Here is a 14,434-nt window from a genome sequence, read left to right on the forward strand (position 1 = left end):
GGCACACCTCATCAACAAGGGTACCTGTATAATGAACATTTGTATGCCTAACCCTGAATTATACCCCACATCTTTAAAATAAAAATTTTAAAAATAAAAATAAAAGGAATTAATTTTAAATATTATTTTAAATATTTTGGTAGATGAAAGATTATACAGCCATTAAAAGCTTTGCTTCCTCTGGGAAGACGGAGAAGACATACTCTTCCCTATTCTTTCTGCTAAGTACAAGTAAAGATCTTGCGACTTAATAATAAATCATCATTTTAAAAACTCTGAAAGGTGGAGAGAAAACAGCAGACAAGCCAGAGACCCTGGGAACCAAGGAATGACATAATGGTGAGTTCCCTGGGTTTTCTTTTGCTTTGTATATCCAAGACTTGGAGGCAAAGAAGCGCAACTTGAAAAATGTCAAGAGGTGCAAACAAGTACACATCCTGATGAAAGCCTGATCTCTCTAGCCAAAGGAACAGGAAAGAGGCAGCTTAGCAAGATAAAAAAAACCTGAGCCAATAACCACTCTATTCTAGCCAAATATCTCAGAAAAAAAAAAAAAAAAACCTATCTCCCCACTCCCACCCCCTTCAGCATAGGTAGAGCGGAAATTTTAGAACTGAAGAATATAATAACAAATAAAAAGCTTAGAGGTTGGGCTCAACAGCAAAATAGAGGGGACAGTGGACAGAATTATTGAACTAGAAAGCAGAACATTAAAAATTACCCAGTGTGTTGAAAGAGAAAAAAAAAGACTTAAAAAAATGAACAGAGCCTCAGGGTCCTGTTAGACTAGAATAAACCATCAGAATCCAGGAACAAGAAGAAAAACAGAGTGAGTTGAAAAAAAACTCAATGAAACAGTGGCTGAAAACATCTCAATGGTGGCAAGAGACATAAACCTACAGATTCAAGAAGCTGAGGAAACTCCAAAAAGGATAAACCCAAAATAAATCCATACCAATGTACATCATAATTAAACCTCTAAAAACTAAAGACAAGGGAAAAATCTTGAAAGCAGCCAAATAAAAAGGCAACTCTCTTACAGGGAAAAAAAATTATCAAGTGATGGCAGATTTATCATTTGAAACTATGGAGGCCACAGCGGGGCATAATATTTTTCAAGTTCTGAAAAGGAAAGAACTATCAACCCAGAATCGTATACCCAGCAAAAAAATTATCCAGGAATGAAGGGGAAATCAAGATATCTCAATCAAGGATAACTAAGAAAATTTGTCCTCAGCAGACACACTCTAAAAGAATGACTAAAGTAAGTACTCTAAACAGAAAAGAAATAAAAAGAGAAGGGAACCTGAAACACTGGGAAGGGAAAAGGGTAAACAAAAATCTGGTGAGCATAATAGGATTTTTTTCTCTGTTGAGTTTTCTAAATTAAGTTTGATAGTTGATGTAAGAATTAAACACTATCTGATATGACTCTAAATGTATATAAAGAATATACTTAAAACATTATATATAAAATATACATATACAATGCTTTTATATTATATGCATATATTTATACCATATATTGACTATTATATAATAATATATAATATAACAATATATTATATAATATAAAGCATTATATATGTATAATGTTTTAAGTACATTCTTTATACACATATATATTTCCCTAGGGAAAATGAAAAAGGCAAGGAAGACAAACAAAAGAGAATGGCCACAAGATTCATTTTTGGATGACTTAGGATTGAAAAGTAGAAAAATGTAAACTAAGTGTGGTTGCTTCAGCTTCTCCTGGGGAGAAAATGCATCACTCTAGTACCATGCTGTGAAAGAAGTCACACCAAGTTCTTAAGTCCAAGTACACATGTAACTATTCTTTCACATTTTGGGCTAAAGTATAAAGTGAAAAGCAAAAGTCCTTTGAAATTAAAATGTCTTATCTAAGTGTTTGAAACATTAGCAATGAAATTTCTACCCCTGCTTAAAAGGATAGCATAAAAGATTAACAGGTATCTTAAGGCTCTGAGGGTCAGCCACAATCGTGAGCTAAATTTATCTAATTTTACACATGATTTGGATATTGATTGTTTCAGACAATTCGGGATCTTTCCCCTAAACCCCAACAATACTGGATATAGGTTTTCTCAAAAAGGCTTTCTTACCTCATAGAAGAAGGGATGTCCAGCCATATCAAAGATGTTAACTTTTATTTCTCTGTCTCTGACCTGTACCCTGCAATGTTCAAATGGAAACAATCCCAAAGAAGGTCATGGTTTCTGCATTCACATTAATATCACTTATGTCATTTATGAATTTCAAAGGGCATGTGTATGAAATTTAAAAGAGGCCTTCTTAGTGCCTTTTCTTGATTCCAGATCATATTTACACTAGCAGACAGCAACCCAGCAGATGACCCTTCCTCCTTATTTCAAGAACACTGAGCCAGGCATGGTGGCTCATGCCTATAATCCCAGCACTTTGGGAGGTGGAGGCAAGAGGACTGCCTGAGCTCAGGAATTTGAGACCAGCCTGAGAAACATGGTGAGACCTTGTCTCTACAATAAACAAAAAAATTAGCCAGGTGTGGTGGCATGTGCCTGTAGCTCCAGCTACTTGGAAGACTGAGGTGGAAGGATCACCTGAGCCCAGCAGGTAGAGGCTGTGGTGGCCATGAGTGTGCCACTGCACTCCAGCCTGGGCAAAAGAGTGAGACTCCAACTCAAATAAATAAATAAATAAAATTTTTTTAAAAAAGGAATACTGAACCCACTCAGAGTAGGTACTTTCAATTGTTTTCACCGTCACCTCAAGGTACTTCAGTACATGACCCACAATCAACAAATGGTAGCTGCTGCTATGGTATTAAGAAAAATTTATTTTGGATAAGTAGGAGCAATACAAATAAAACAAAAGTTTTTATTTCACTTAGTAAGAGACATCTTAATTACTACTAGTTATGCTTGGCTACCATGCCACAGAATAACAAAGATGTATTTTTATTTATTTTTTTTTTTTGAGTTGGAGTATCACTCTTGTCGCCCAGGTTGGAGTGCAGTGGCACACTGACAGCCACCCCAGCAACGACCTGTTGGACTTCAGCGATTCTTCCGCCTCAGCCTTCTGAGTAGCCAGAACTATAGGCATGTATTACCATGCTCAGCTAATTTTTGATTTATTGTAGCAGTGAAGTCTAGTTGCCTAGGCTGGTCTCGAACCCCTGGGCTCAGGCAATCCTCTCACCTTGGCCTCCCAAAGTGCTGGGATTACAGGCTTGAGCCACCACGTCTGGCCCAAAGATGTATCTTGATATCTGTTTAATTTTTCTATGGTTTTTATTTGAGGGAGAGAAACAGTCCATTGAAATTTGAAAATCAGAGAACAATGGGGAAACAATAACTATTCATATTAGGATTAGCTACTGTTAACATCATAGCATATTGTTTCTAGTCTTTTTTTTTTTTTTTTTTTTATTCAGAGTCTCACTCTTTTGCCCAGGCTAGAGTGCAATGACACGCTCATGGCCACTGCAGCCTCGATCTGCTGGACTCAGGTGAACCTTCCACCTCAGCCTTCCAAGTAGCTGGAACCACAGGCATGTGCCACCATGCCCAACTGATTTTTTGATTTATTGTAGAGACAAGGTCTTGCCATGTTGCTCAGGTTGGTCTCAAATCCCTGAGTCAGGCAATCCTCTTGCTTCTGCCTCCCAAAGTGCTGGTATTACAGGCTTGAGCCACCATGCCTGACTCTAGTCTTTTTTTAAAATCATCATTGGAACATAATGAATAAATATCATAAATAATTCAAACACTGTAGAAAAATACAAAGATTAACATTTTAAAGTATGCCAAACCCTAACATTCAGAATAACCTTCATTAATATAAACATTACTGCAGATTTCTTTTCATGTATAGATAAAACTGATAAACAAAAAAATGGGATTATACTATTTTAAAATAAAAAGTATACAATGGATTGTCGCTTTGCTAAACTGTGGTCTGGTCATGTGTTCTTTGAGCTATGGCCAGTCATGTTTTCCTAAGCTTTGGCTCTCTCTCCTACCTTGGGGAGGTAAATCTCCTCTCTCTCTCTCTCATTTACTTTCTAAATAAACTATATTTTCTAATCTAAAAAAAAGTATACAAAGTACTTTAAAATTAAATTTAACAAAAGAAAAACAAAAAGTGAAGTGGGAGGAATTACTGAACTTCAAATGTAAATGTATCCTCAACAACAAGAAATATCTCCTACAAGATCCCTCTAAGGGCTGGGCTTGGTGGCTCAGCTGGCAATCCCAGTACTTTGGGAGGCCAAGGCAAATGGATCACCTGAGCCCACGGGTTCAAGACCAGCCCAGGCAACTTGGTGAGACCTCATCTCCACAATAAATAAAAAATTAGCTGGGTGTGGTAGCGCATGCCTGTAGTTCTGGCTACGTGGAAGGCTGAGGCAGAAGGATCGCTGGAGCCCAGCAGGTCGACGCTGGGGTGACTGTGAGTGTGCCACTGTACTCCTGCCTAGGTGACAAGAGTGAGATTCCAACTCAGAAAAGATCCCTCTAAGGTTAAGAGTAACAATAAATTGACAGATTAGAGTCATTATGTTTTCTGAAGTAATATATTTCAGTTTCAGGCAACATTGATGACTCCTGCTATGGAAGATCAGAACACCAGCACTTGTCCTCATGGTCCCTACACCACTCCTGGTTTACTTATTTATTATTATTCCCTTTTCCAAGTTTATGGCATTCATTTTCTGTTCAAAAACCATAATTCCTAAAACTGTTTTATATTCCTTATTTAATTCAAGCTAAACTCTAATCATCTTATGATGTCTTCATTACTGAATTCTCTACCATATTCCATCAGTTATAAAGTGCATATTTGTTTTCATTTTGACATTTATGAAATGTTCAGAATCCATCTCATAAAACAGAGTATGAGAAAAGCAAAACAAAACAAAACAATAACAAAACTTGAGAGCATTTGGAGAAAAGTTGGTATACAAATTTATATTTTAAAATTTTACCTTGAGATAGCAGCTGAAAAAGATGAAACCTATAAAGTCAGGAAATAACACAAATGTGTACACATTGAAACTCAAAAGAGGTCAACTTAAGTCAGAAGCCAGACAGAGAAAATTACTTAGAGAAAAAATTCCATATCTCAAAGCAGTGCTTTCCTATGTGTGGTCTGAAGATCACCCACATCATAATTATTGGGAGGGCTGTTGTCAAAAATGCAGATTCCTGTGCCCCATCTCAGACCCAGTAGATCAGAATATCAGTGGGTGGACTACAGGCACCTTCATTTTTATAAATGCTCCATGTAATTTTATGCACACTAAAATTTGAGCTTTACTATGCTGAAAGCAGAAAGGATTGAAAAAGACAGCTATTGTTTTCACTGTAAAAAAACAGCACAGCTGGGCGTGATCCCAGCACTTTGGGAAAGAGAGGCAAGAAGATTGCCTGACTCGAGGGGTTCGAGACCAGCCTGGGCAATTTGGCAAGACCTCCTCTCTACAATAAATCAAAAAAATTAGCCAGGCATGGTGGTGCACACCTGTGGTTCCAGCTACTTGGAAGGCTGAGGCAGAGGGGTAACCTGAGCCCAGCAGGTTGAAGTTGCAGTGGTCGTGAGCATGCCATACCACTGCACTCCAGCCTGAGCAACAGAGTGAGACTCCAACTCAAAAAGAAAATAAAATAAACAAAACGGCACCCCCCTCTTCCTTCTCCCAATTGTGCTTTATAGGGGTTCTGCCATCTTCTTATTGATCCCACTCTGCTGGCCACAGCTAACTGGGCAAAGGCACCTGTCCCCACTTGGCCCAACTAAGACCTTCCTTGGGATTTTTTAAACTTGGGATATTAGTATTAGTCCCTTTCTAGAAGTAAAGTTAAAAATATGAGCTTGAGAACTACTTGCCAGCTGTGTAGAGGAAGCCCACCTAGATGCATGAAGCTAACAGGCAGCAAGAGAGGTAGAGAGGGAGACAAAAGGAAAGAAAGGGAGGGAGAGGCAAGGGGAAGAGAGAGAGAGAATGAGAATGAAAATATTGACCTGTTTGTATTCTGTCCCTGGTTCTAGCCATCTCTGAGGCCCAGCTGCAACATCCTTGTAATTGGATTATGTGAATTGATTAATATCCTTTTTCTTTTGCTTGAGTTGGTTTGAAATAAGTCTCTGTCAATTGTATTCTCCTGATTCATCGTGGGACAACCATCTTTTCTAAAAAAATTTCAGCCCACTCTTGTGGCATAATATGGCAATTCTCATTTCTTGGTTAAATAAACTAACTACTTATATTAATTCAAAACAAAACTGCCTTAAAAAGGATGTCTTAGCATACCATTGATGAAATCATGTGCCCTAAAATAGGAAAAAGGAAAACTAGGAAGAAAGAAATGTGGATTTTAAATGAAGAGCATCATTCATTTCATTGCCAAGAACTACAATTTTTATTTTTCAAAGAAAACTTGCAGAAATACACTCTGCTGTTGTTAGCTGAAAAATGGTGCTATAACAACATTACACAGAATTCTTACTTGAATTTTACTTTACACTTATGTGGGCCACTTTAATTACAGTCATGAAGTAACACCTGAACTTGACTCTGCCCTTCACATAATCAACATTCTGCTAGAGATAACCCAGCACTTTAGCCTACCTTCTTGAGTACTGCCCTCTTCTAATCTGGCAAACTTCCTCTTTAGATGTACCTATCTTACCTAATAATAAATACTTGTTGAATACCTACTAGGCACAAGCACTATGCCAGGCACTTGTAGAAAATTGATACTAATAGACTTTTCTTTGGGAAGTTTACAACCCAGCAGGAGACATTAAGTACATACAAGTAATAATGATACAAGGCAATTTATGATAAGTACCACAAACAGCATCAAAACTTTAAGATTTCTGTCATTTGCAACCAAAAAGAGTACTGACTAATAAAGGGGATGTTCAGAAGGTTTTATGGGAACAGAAGAGTTTTATACCTTGAAGCAGTTGGCAGGTGGAGAGATGAGAGGAAGAGCATTCCAAGTGGACAGGATGAATAATGGCACCAGGCTAAAAGTGTGAGGGCAGCAGTTCATTGCGAATGTAGAGATATGTATACAAAGGAACGAGAACCTGAGTGGGGCCAGAATAGTGAGCACCTGAAATTCCGTGTTTAGAGAGTGTGCTGTCCACCTCGATTTTTCTCTATTTCCACTTTAATTATTTCCTATTAATTTAATCCTATCTCCCCAAGTTCAATCCACGCTTGATTCGCCTCCAAATAAATACCCAATTAGACCCAACTTTATTCTTCCAAGATCATTTTTGCTGGATTCCAATAGGCTATATAGATCACAAACTAACAAGACAAGTTCTCTGGTAGAAAATTTTCCCACATATTATTTAGATTTTTTAGAGCGTATACTCAAAAACACTCTAAAAACACACCTGCTGATATAGAAACATGTTTCCTGAAAAGTTACACCTGCCAGTTAGGCTTTGTATTGATGTATTCACTGTTGTAAACCCTACACTTAACATAAGGCCTGGCAAACGGGATACGCTCAACACATGGACTGAATGAAGGAACATGAATACTATATACCTGTAAAGGTCTTATTCCTATCCTCCCCAATTTATCCTCAATCTCTGTTTTTTTGTTGGAGTCTCACTCTGTCGCCCAGACTGGAGTGCAGTGGCCGCTCCCAGCCACCACAGCCTCGACCTTCTGGGCTCCGGCGATCCTTCCGCCTCAGCCTTCCAAGTAGCTGGAACTACAGGCGCGCGCTACCACACCCGGCTAATTTTTGATTTATTGTAGAGATGAGGTCTCGCCAAGTTGCCCAGGTGGGTCTCGAACCCGTGGGCTCAGGCAATCCACTCACCTCAGCCTCCCAAAGGTGCGGGATTACAGGCTGAGCCACCGAGCCCGGCTAATCTCTGTTTCAAGATTACCTGTTTAAGTGCATTGATGCAAATATAGATCACTTTTATTTTTAGAATCAGAGTCTCGTTCTGTCACCCAGGCTGGGGTGTAGTGGCACAATCATAGCTCACTGAAGCCTTGAACTCCTGGACTCAAGCAAGTCTCCTACCTTAACTTAGCCTCCCAAAGTGCTGAAACTACAGACACACACCATCATGCCTGGCTAATTTAAAAAAAAAAATTTTTTTTTGTAGAGATGGAGTCTCACTGTGTTGCATAGGCTGGTCTCAAAAGCTTGGCTTCAAGTGATCCTCCTGCCTTGGCCTCCCAAAGTGCTGGGCCATTAAGCGTGAGTCATTGTGCCTGGTCCCAAAATAGATCATTTTAGCAAGAGTTCTGGATTTCTATGTAATTTTTTGTTTACTTTTTAAAAGACTAGATAAGGGTAGTAGTGAGAAGGAGGAAAAGAACAGAACAAAGAGTTCAATTTGTAACTGACTGTGAACAATCAATTGAGATGACTCACAATCTTCACACCAGCCTGAATTTGTATGTCGTTTACAAGTCCAGAAAAACAATATACTTACTTTGTGACTCCATAGTCAATTCCAATTGTTGCCAGGTATTTAGACACAAATCTTTTCTCACAGTATCGCTTTATAATACAGCTCTAAAAAGGTAAAAATACAGGACTTAGTAAATACACACTGGGAACACATATAAAATAAATATAATCCTTCTTTACGGCTTCTTCATTCACACCCCTAGGGAAAATAAGGTATTTTCAAAAGCCAAAAACTATAAAATATCTGAAACAAATGCCAAAAGTGAAGAGTTTAAGGAAATTTATTTTTAAAGTCATCCCTTATTACTAAATATAGGTGGGTTTTCAGTTTAGTTCTCAGTCTTTGTGCTCCTTTATTTTGAAGACCTCTTCTATTCTTATACTTTCAGTGATAACAGCAAAATAACTGTCTAGCCTTGACCTCACTCCCAAGATGAGATTCACATCTCTAAATATCTATTAGACTAGTTTCCACTTAGATGTCCCACTGTCACCTCCAATCAACATGTCCAAGAATGAACTAATCTTACATATGAAAAGTACTATACCACTGCCGGTATCCTAGTTCCGTTAAGAACACCACCATTTTCCCATTCACAGAAGATCAAACTACTGAAGTCATACTTGATTCTGAGCCTTCTAAGTCTTCTTTCGACTGTTTCTTCCATCTTTCCTTTCATTCCAACTCCCAGTGATAACACTTCGTTTAGGTTCTCATCATCTACTCCTAGACAACATAAGAAACTTTACTAGTCTTTCTGCTTTCTTCTCCTCCCAACTTCAGTCAATACTGCATACCACTAACATTATTTCACTTTTCGAACTCAAATATTTTCAGTGGCTTCTCATTGCTAAAAGTTTGAAATCCAAATTCCTTTGTCCTTTATTCAAGGTCCTCCATCATCTGGTATTAATCTGTCTTCTCTGTCTAAACCCTTCTGTATAAACTCTCCATTTCCACAAAAGTTCCAGGACTTGACTTTCTGACTTTTATTATTACTTTTTCCTTTACTTGGAATGAGCTTTCTCCCTTCCTTCCAAATTTTACTTATCCTTTAAGGCTGAGATCAAATTCTGAGCACCTAGGTTGTAAGGGATCTTGCGTGCATTTGAACAACGGGTGTATACTATGCATCTGAATTCCTGTAGCACTTTACATGTATACTATTATGTATACTATACACACACACACACACACACACCCCATACTATATATCTGCCATTACTCATATACCATCTTGTATCATTAGTTAACTTTTCACATGTGTATATTTACTTTATCTGTTCAATCAGACAATAAATTATTTGAGGGCAAGCATTAGTATTTTACTTCCTTATATCTTTCGCAAAACAACCTCAGTGCCTTTCACATAGTAGGCACTTGATAATCACTGAAGGAACATAAGTAAGCATCAATTAGATTAAGAGAAACTAGAACTGCTTCTGATTTGGTATGACAATGAAAAATTCATCCTAAATGACATATATTAATAGTTCTTAGAACTCATGAAACTTATTATCTACTCGAAGGGCTGGTAATAGAGTTTATTGTTTTTCAATCCTTTTCTGATGAGCCTCAATATAAATTAAAGAGACAGTATAGTTAATTTTAAAAGTGTTTAATAAACTTGTGAACTGAAGGAAAAACTTCTTTGGACTGATCACTGCTAGGAGGCTACACTTTTAAAAACACTGTATAGCTTGAAAGCACTTCTCAAATGTTTTCTCTCATAATATCCTAGAAAAATAAATATACTCTTTACAAAATTATTCATGAGACTAAGGGACCTGGAAGTCCTTTAGTTGAAACTTTGGTATGCTAACTAATCTGTTTATAAAGACACACAATTAAATAACAGTTTTGTTTTATTTCATTCCTTTCTTTATTTTATTTTATTTTTTTGAGTTGGGGTCTCACTCTGTAGCCCAGGTTGGAGTGCAATGGCATGACCAGAGCTCACTGCAGCCTAGACCTCCTGGGCTCTGCCTCAGCCTCCCGAGTAGCTGGGACTACAGGTGTGCACCACCAAGTCTGGCTTTAAAGAAATTTTTTTTTGTAGAGAAGGGGTCTTACTTAGTTGTCTAGGCTGGTCTCAAACTCCTGGGCTCAAGCAATCCTCCTGCCTTGGCCTCCCAAAGTGCAAGTGTGAGCCACTGCACTCAGATTAAATAACAGTAATTTTTATTTTTTTCTAAGTTGGAGTCTCACTCTGTTGCCCAGGCTGGAGTACAGTGGCACGTTCATGGCCACCCCAGCGTTGACCTGCTGGGCTCCAACGATCCTTCTGCCTCAGCCTTCCAAGTAGCAGGAACTACAGACACGCGCTACCATGTCCGGCTAATTTTTTACTTATTTATTGCAGAGACAAGGTCTTGTCAAGTTGTCTGGGCTGGTCTCGAACCCACGGGCTTGGGCAATCCTCTCACCTCGACCTCTCAAAGTGCTGGGATTACAGGGTGAGCCATCGAGCCCAGCCAATAACAGTATTAATAACTATTTTCTATATTGCAAAGAGACAAGAGTTCCTATTTCTTAGAATCTTACAAGCTAAGATATATAACATAAATAAAGAGGGAACAGATAAAATTAAGTAAATACAAAACGAAACTAACTTATATTAACTGTGCAGGCAAATTGGTTTACTTAAATAAGTTTTCCAACTATAAGCTACTGATAGTGAATACTGACAGAATGCAAATGTTAAAAATAAGCATTATGGTATTAACTGATAAAATAAAAGCATAAACCAAAAAGGTAAGCAGATAACACAAAAACAGTATTTGAGCTGCTAGATTAAAAACAAAATATTCTTTTTCTGAACCTAAACAAAAAGTATATATTCATCCATTCAACAAATAGTGACATTGTAACCTGTGCTGGAAACTGTGTTAGGTGCTGGGATATGAAGGCAGGATGGAGTCTTTGCAGTTTATTGGAAAAGGGAAGCACTAAATAATTACACCAATAAGTCTTTAAATTACATTTGTGATCAGTGGCATAAAAGTTCTAGGATGCTATGAGATAATGTAATAAGAACCTAACATTTTACTTTTCAATGAGCTTAGAAATACATGTACTAAAAATGGCACTTTATCTGAGTGAGACTAAAAACACATCCCTTCCAGACAAAAACTCGTACACAAGTGCCCATATTAGCATTATCCATCATAGTCAAAAAGTAAAAGCAACTCAAATGCTTACCAACTGACAAAAGCATTTTTTTAAAATGTGGTATATCCATACAATGGAAAATTATTCTGCAAAATGAAGTACTGATATATGCTACGACATGGATGAACCTTGAAAATATTATGCTAATAAAGCCTATCATAAAGGACCACATAGTGTATGATTCCATTTATATGAGATGTCCAGAACAGGCAAATCCATAGAGGTGGAGACTAGATTTGTGGTTGCCTCAGGTTAGGGGGCTGGGGATAATGTGGAGAGACTGCAAATTGATATGGGGTTTTTTGGGAAGGGTGATGAGCATGTACTACTATTGATTGTGGAGACAGGTGCATAATTCCATGAATGTATTAAAACCCAGTGAAGCCGGGCTCGGTGGCTCAGCCTGTAATCCTGCACCTTTGGGAAGCTAAGGTGAGTGGATTGCCTGAGCCCGCGGGTTCGAGACCCGCCTGGGCAACTTGGCGAGACCTCATCTCTACAATAAATCAAAAATGAGCCGGGCATGATAGCGCATGCCTGTAATTCCGGCTACTCGGAAGGCTGAGGCAGAAGGATCGCCAGAGCCCAGTGGGTAGAGGCTGCGGTGGCCGGGAGTGGCCACTGCACTCCAGTCTGGGCGACAGAGTGAAACTCCAATTCAAAAAAATAAAATAAAATAAAATAAAACCCTGTGAACTGTACACTTTACATATATAATTTATTGCAAATTATATCTCAATAAATCTCATTTTTAAAAAATCTCTTGGAAATATAAAGGGGATTCCCAAGGGCTTAATCTTCTCTATGGGAGAACCTCAAGATTTCTTTGTGGTCTCCGTTTATCTTCAGTTCAACTTTCTGCTCTGACAGCTAACTTACCCTAAAACCCCAGTCCAGTTGTCAATGTCTTCTAGGATGTGGAGTTTCCTAATGTGTTCATTTACCATCGACCTCATGTCTCTTTTTCCATACCATGTCAATCTTGAGATAACATATTCAGAAATAATAATCAGAAATGGCTACAGCTTTATTCAACCTATTAAGCATGTTTTTTTAAAACTACACAAGTTTTATCCAAATAGAAAATCAAGATTTAGGATAGGCTGGCCATGGTGGCTCACGCCTATAATCCCAGCACTTTGGGAGGCTGAGGTGAGAGTATCGCCTGAGCCCACAGGTTCAAGATCAGCTTAGACAACTTGGCCAGACCTTATCTCTACAGTAAATCAAAAAATTAGCCGGGTATGGTGGCGTGCACCTGTAGTTCCAGCTTCTTGGAAGGCTGAGATGGAAGGATCACTGGAGCCCAGCAGGTTAAGGCTGAGGTGGCCGCGAGCGTGCTACCGCACTCCAGCCTGGGTAACAGAGTGAGACTCCAACTCACAAAAAAGGAATTAGGATAGAAGCTTGGGTTTTTATAAATAATTTCTCTGTCTGAAGGTTTCTGAGATAAACTCTAAGACTGGATAAGTTCCCACCGTAAGGCCACACTTGATATGAAATGCATTTATTTTCTCTCTCACAACTATGTTCAAGAGCCTAATGAGACTTCAGTAGAAAGAAACAAAACTAGCCATGATCCACAAAAAGAAGGTGTACAGGGGCATATATGTTTATTGTGGGGGAAAAATGAATACAGAAATATATAAGAAAAATATTTTAAAATTCTTGAAAACTACCACTCTAAAGTAATTATCAGTAATGGGTTGACAACCACCTTTTCAACATTTCTTGATCTATAAGTTTAAATTATATTACACTGCCATTCTTAAGGTTAAAAAACTATCAATTAAAAAAAAGCAATTTTGTCTCTGGCCATACCACCCTGAACATGCCTGATCTGTTTGATCTCAGAAGTTAATCTGGGTCTGGCCTGGTTAGTACTTGAATGGAAGACCATCTGGGAATACCAGATGCTGCAGGCTTAAAAAATAACGATAATAAAAAATAAAATAAAAAAGCAATTTCAACCTACCGCATGTATATGTTTGATTTTACATTGATAGAAACATACCACACAAACTGTTTTGTGGGCACCCTTCTCTCTCCTTCCAGTCTTTTGTTTACCTCTTCTCACAAATTTTCTATCCCACTTCCCATATAGCACAAACTTTCAAGTCTTTCACTGTGTTCCTTGGTTTACTCAGGGCTTCTGGGATAGAAAAGTCACTCATTTCCCACTGGATAACAAGAAGCCCCAGCTGCTGCTGGAAATCATTTTTTGACAGTTTGGAGTCAGCCTCAAGATAAGCCAATAATACTGTGGTCACAAGGAATGAGAGACTGGACCTAGGTCCCTAATGACATCATTGACCTTTACTATCAATCAACCCTGATGCTTGCCTTACTTCTAAATTTCTAGTTATATTACATAATTTCCTGTTAAATCAGTTGAATTGGGTTTCTCTTACTTGCAATCAAGGTACCCACTTCATACAGTATTGTATATACTACTGGAGTTTGTTTTTCTCTCTTAACAGTAGTGATAGATTATGGTAATCCCTCCAGGTTAACTAAAATAGCTCTATTCACTTTTCATGGTTGCATCAAAACCCACAATATACAAGTATTCCCTCCTTTTCATTGCTTGCCAGTTACTCCATCATTTGTTTATATTTGCTCTTTGGTCCAAGGATTTACTAGGGCATTCCTTAATTCTTAATTTTGAAATTGTTTACCTGCATATCATCCTATATATTCCAAATTCTTTTACATGAGTATTGCTACTTTTATAACGAAGGCAAAATAATGTTTTTTTTTTTAAGTTACACTTAAATTTTTTATCCATTCAATATTTATTTTT

At 38.0% G+C, this 14,434-nt stretch overlaps 1 protein-coding gene across 2 annotated transcripts in view; it reads right to left on the bottom strand.

Moving 5' to 3' along the window:
* Window positions 1-14,434, bottom strand: part of DNAJC27 (DnaJ heat shock protein family (Hsp40) member C27) — a 38,294-nt gene that overhangs the window by 21,615 nt on the left and 2,245 nt on the right. For both annotated transcript variants that reach the window (XM_008060284.2, XM_021713498.1), the window contains exons 2-3: window positions 8,482-8,564; window positions 2,124-2,193 (exon numbers count right to left, since the gene is read on the bottom strand). In XM_008060284.2, the coding sequence (XP_008058475.1) occupies window positions 2,124-2,193; window positions 8,482-8,564 (153 nt within the window). The remainder of the gene's footprint in view (window positions 1-2,123; window positions 2,194-8,481; window positions 8,565-14,434) is intronic.

The sequence above is a fragment of the Carlito syrichta genome, unplaced genomic scaffold, assembly GCF_000164805.1.
Source record: "Carlito syrichta isolate Samal-C Ts95f unplaced genomic scaffold, Tarsius_syrichta-2.0.1 Scaffold304574, whole genome shotgun sequence".
In the NCBI taxonomy this organism is placed as follows: domain Eukaryota; kingdom Metazoa; phylum Chordata; class Mammalia; order Primates; family Tarsiidae; genus Carlito; species Carlito syrichta.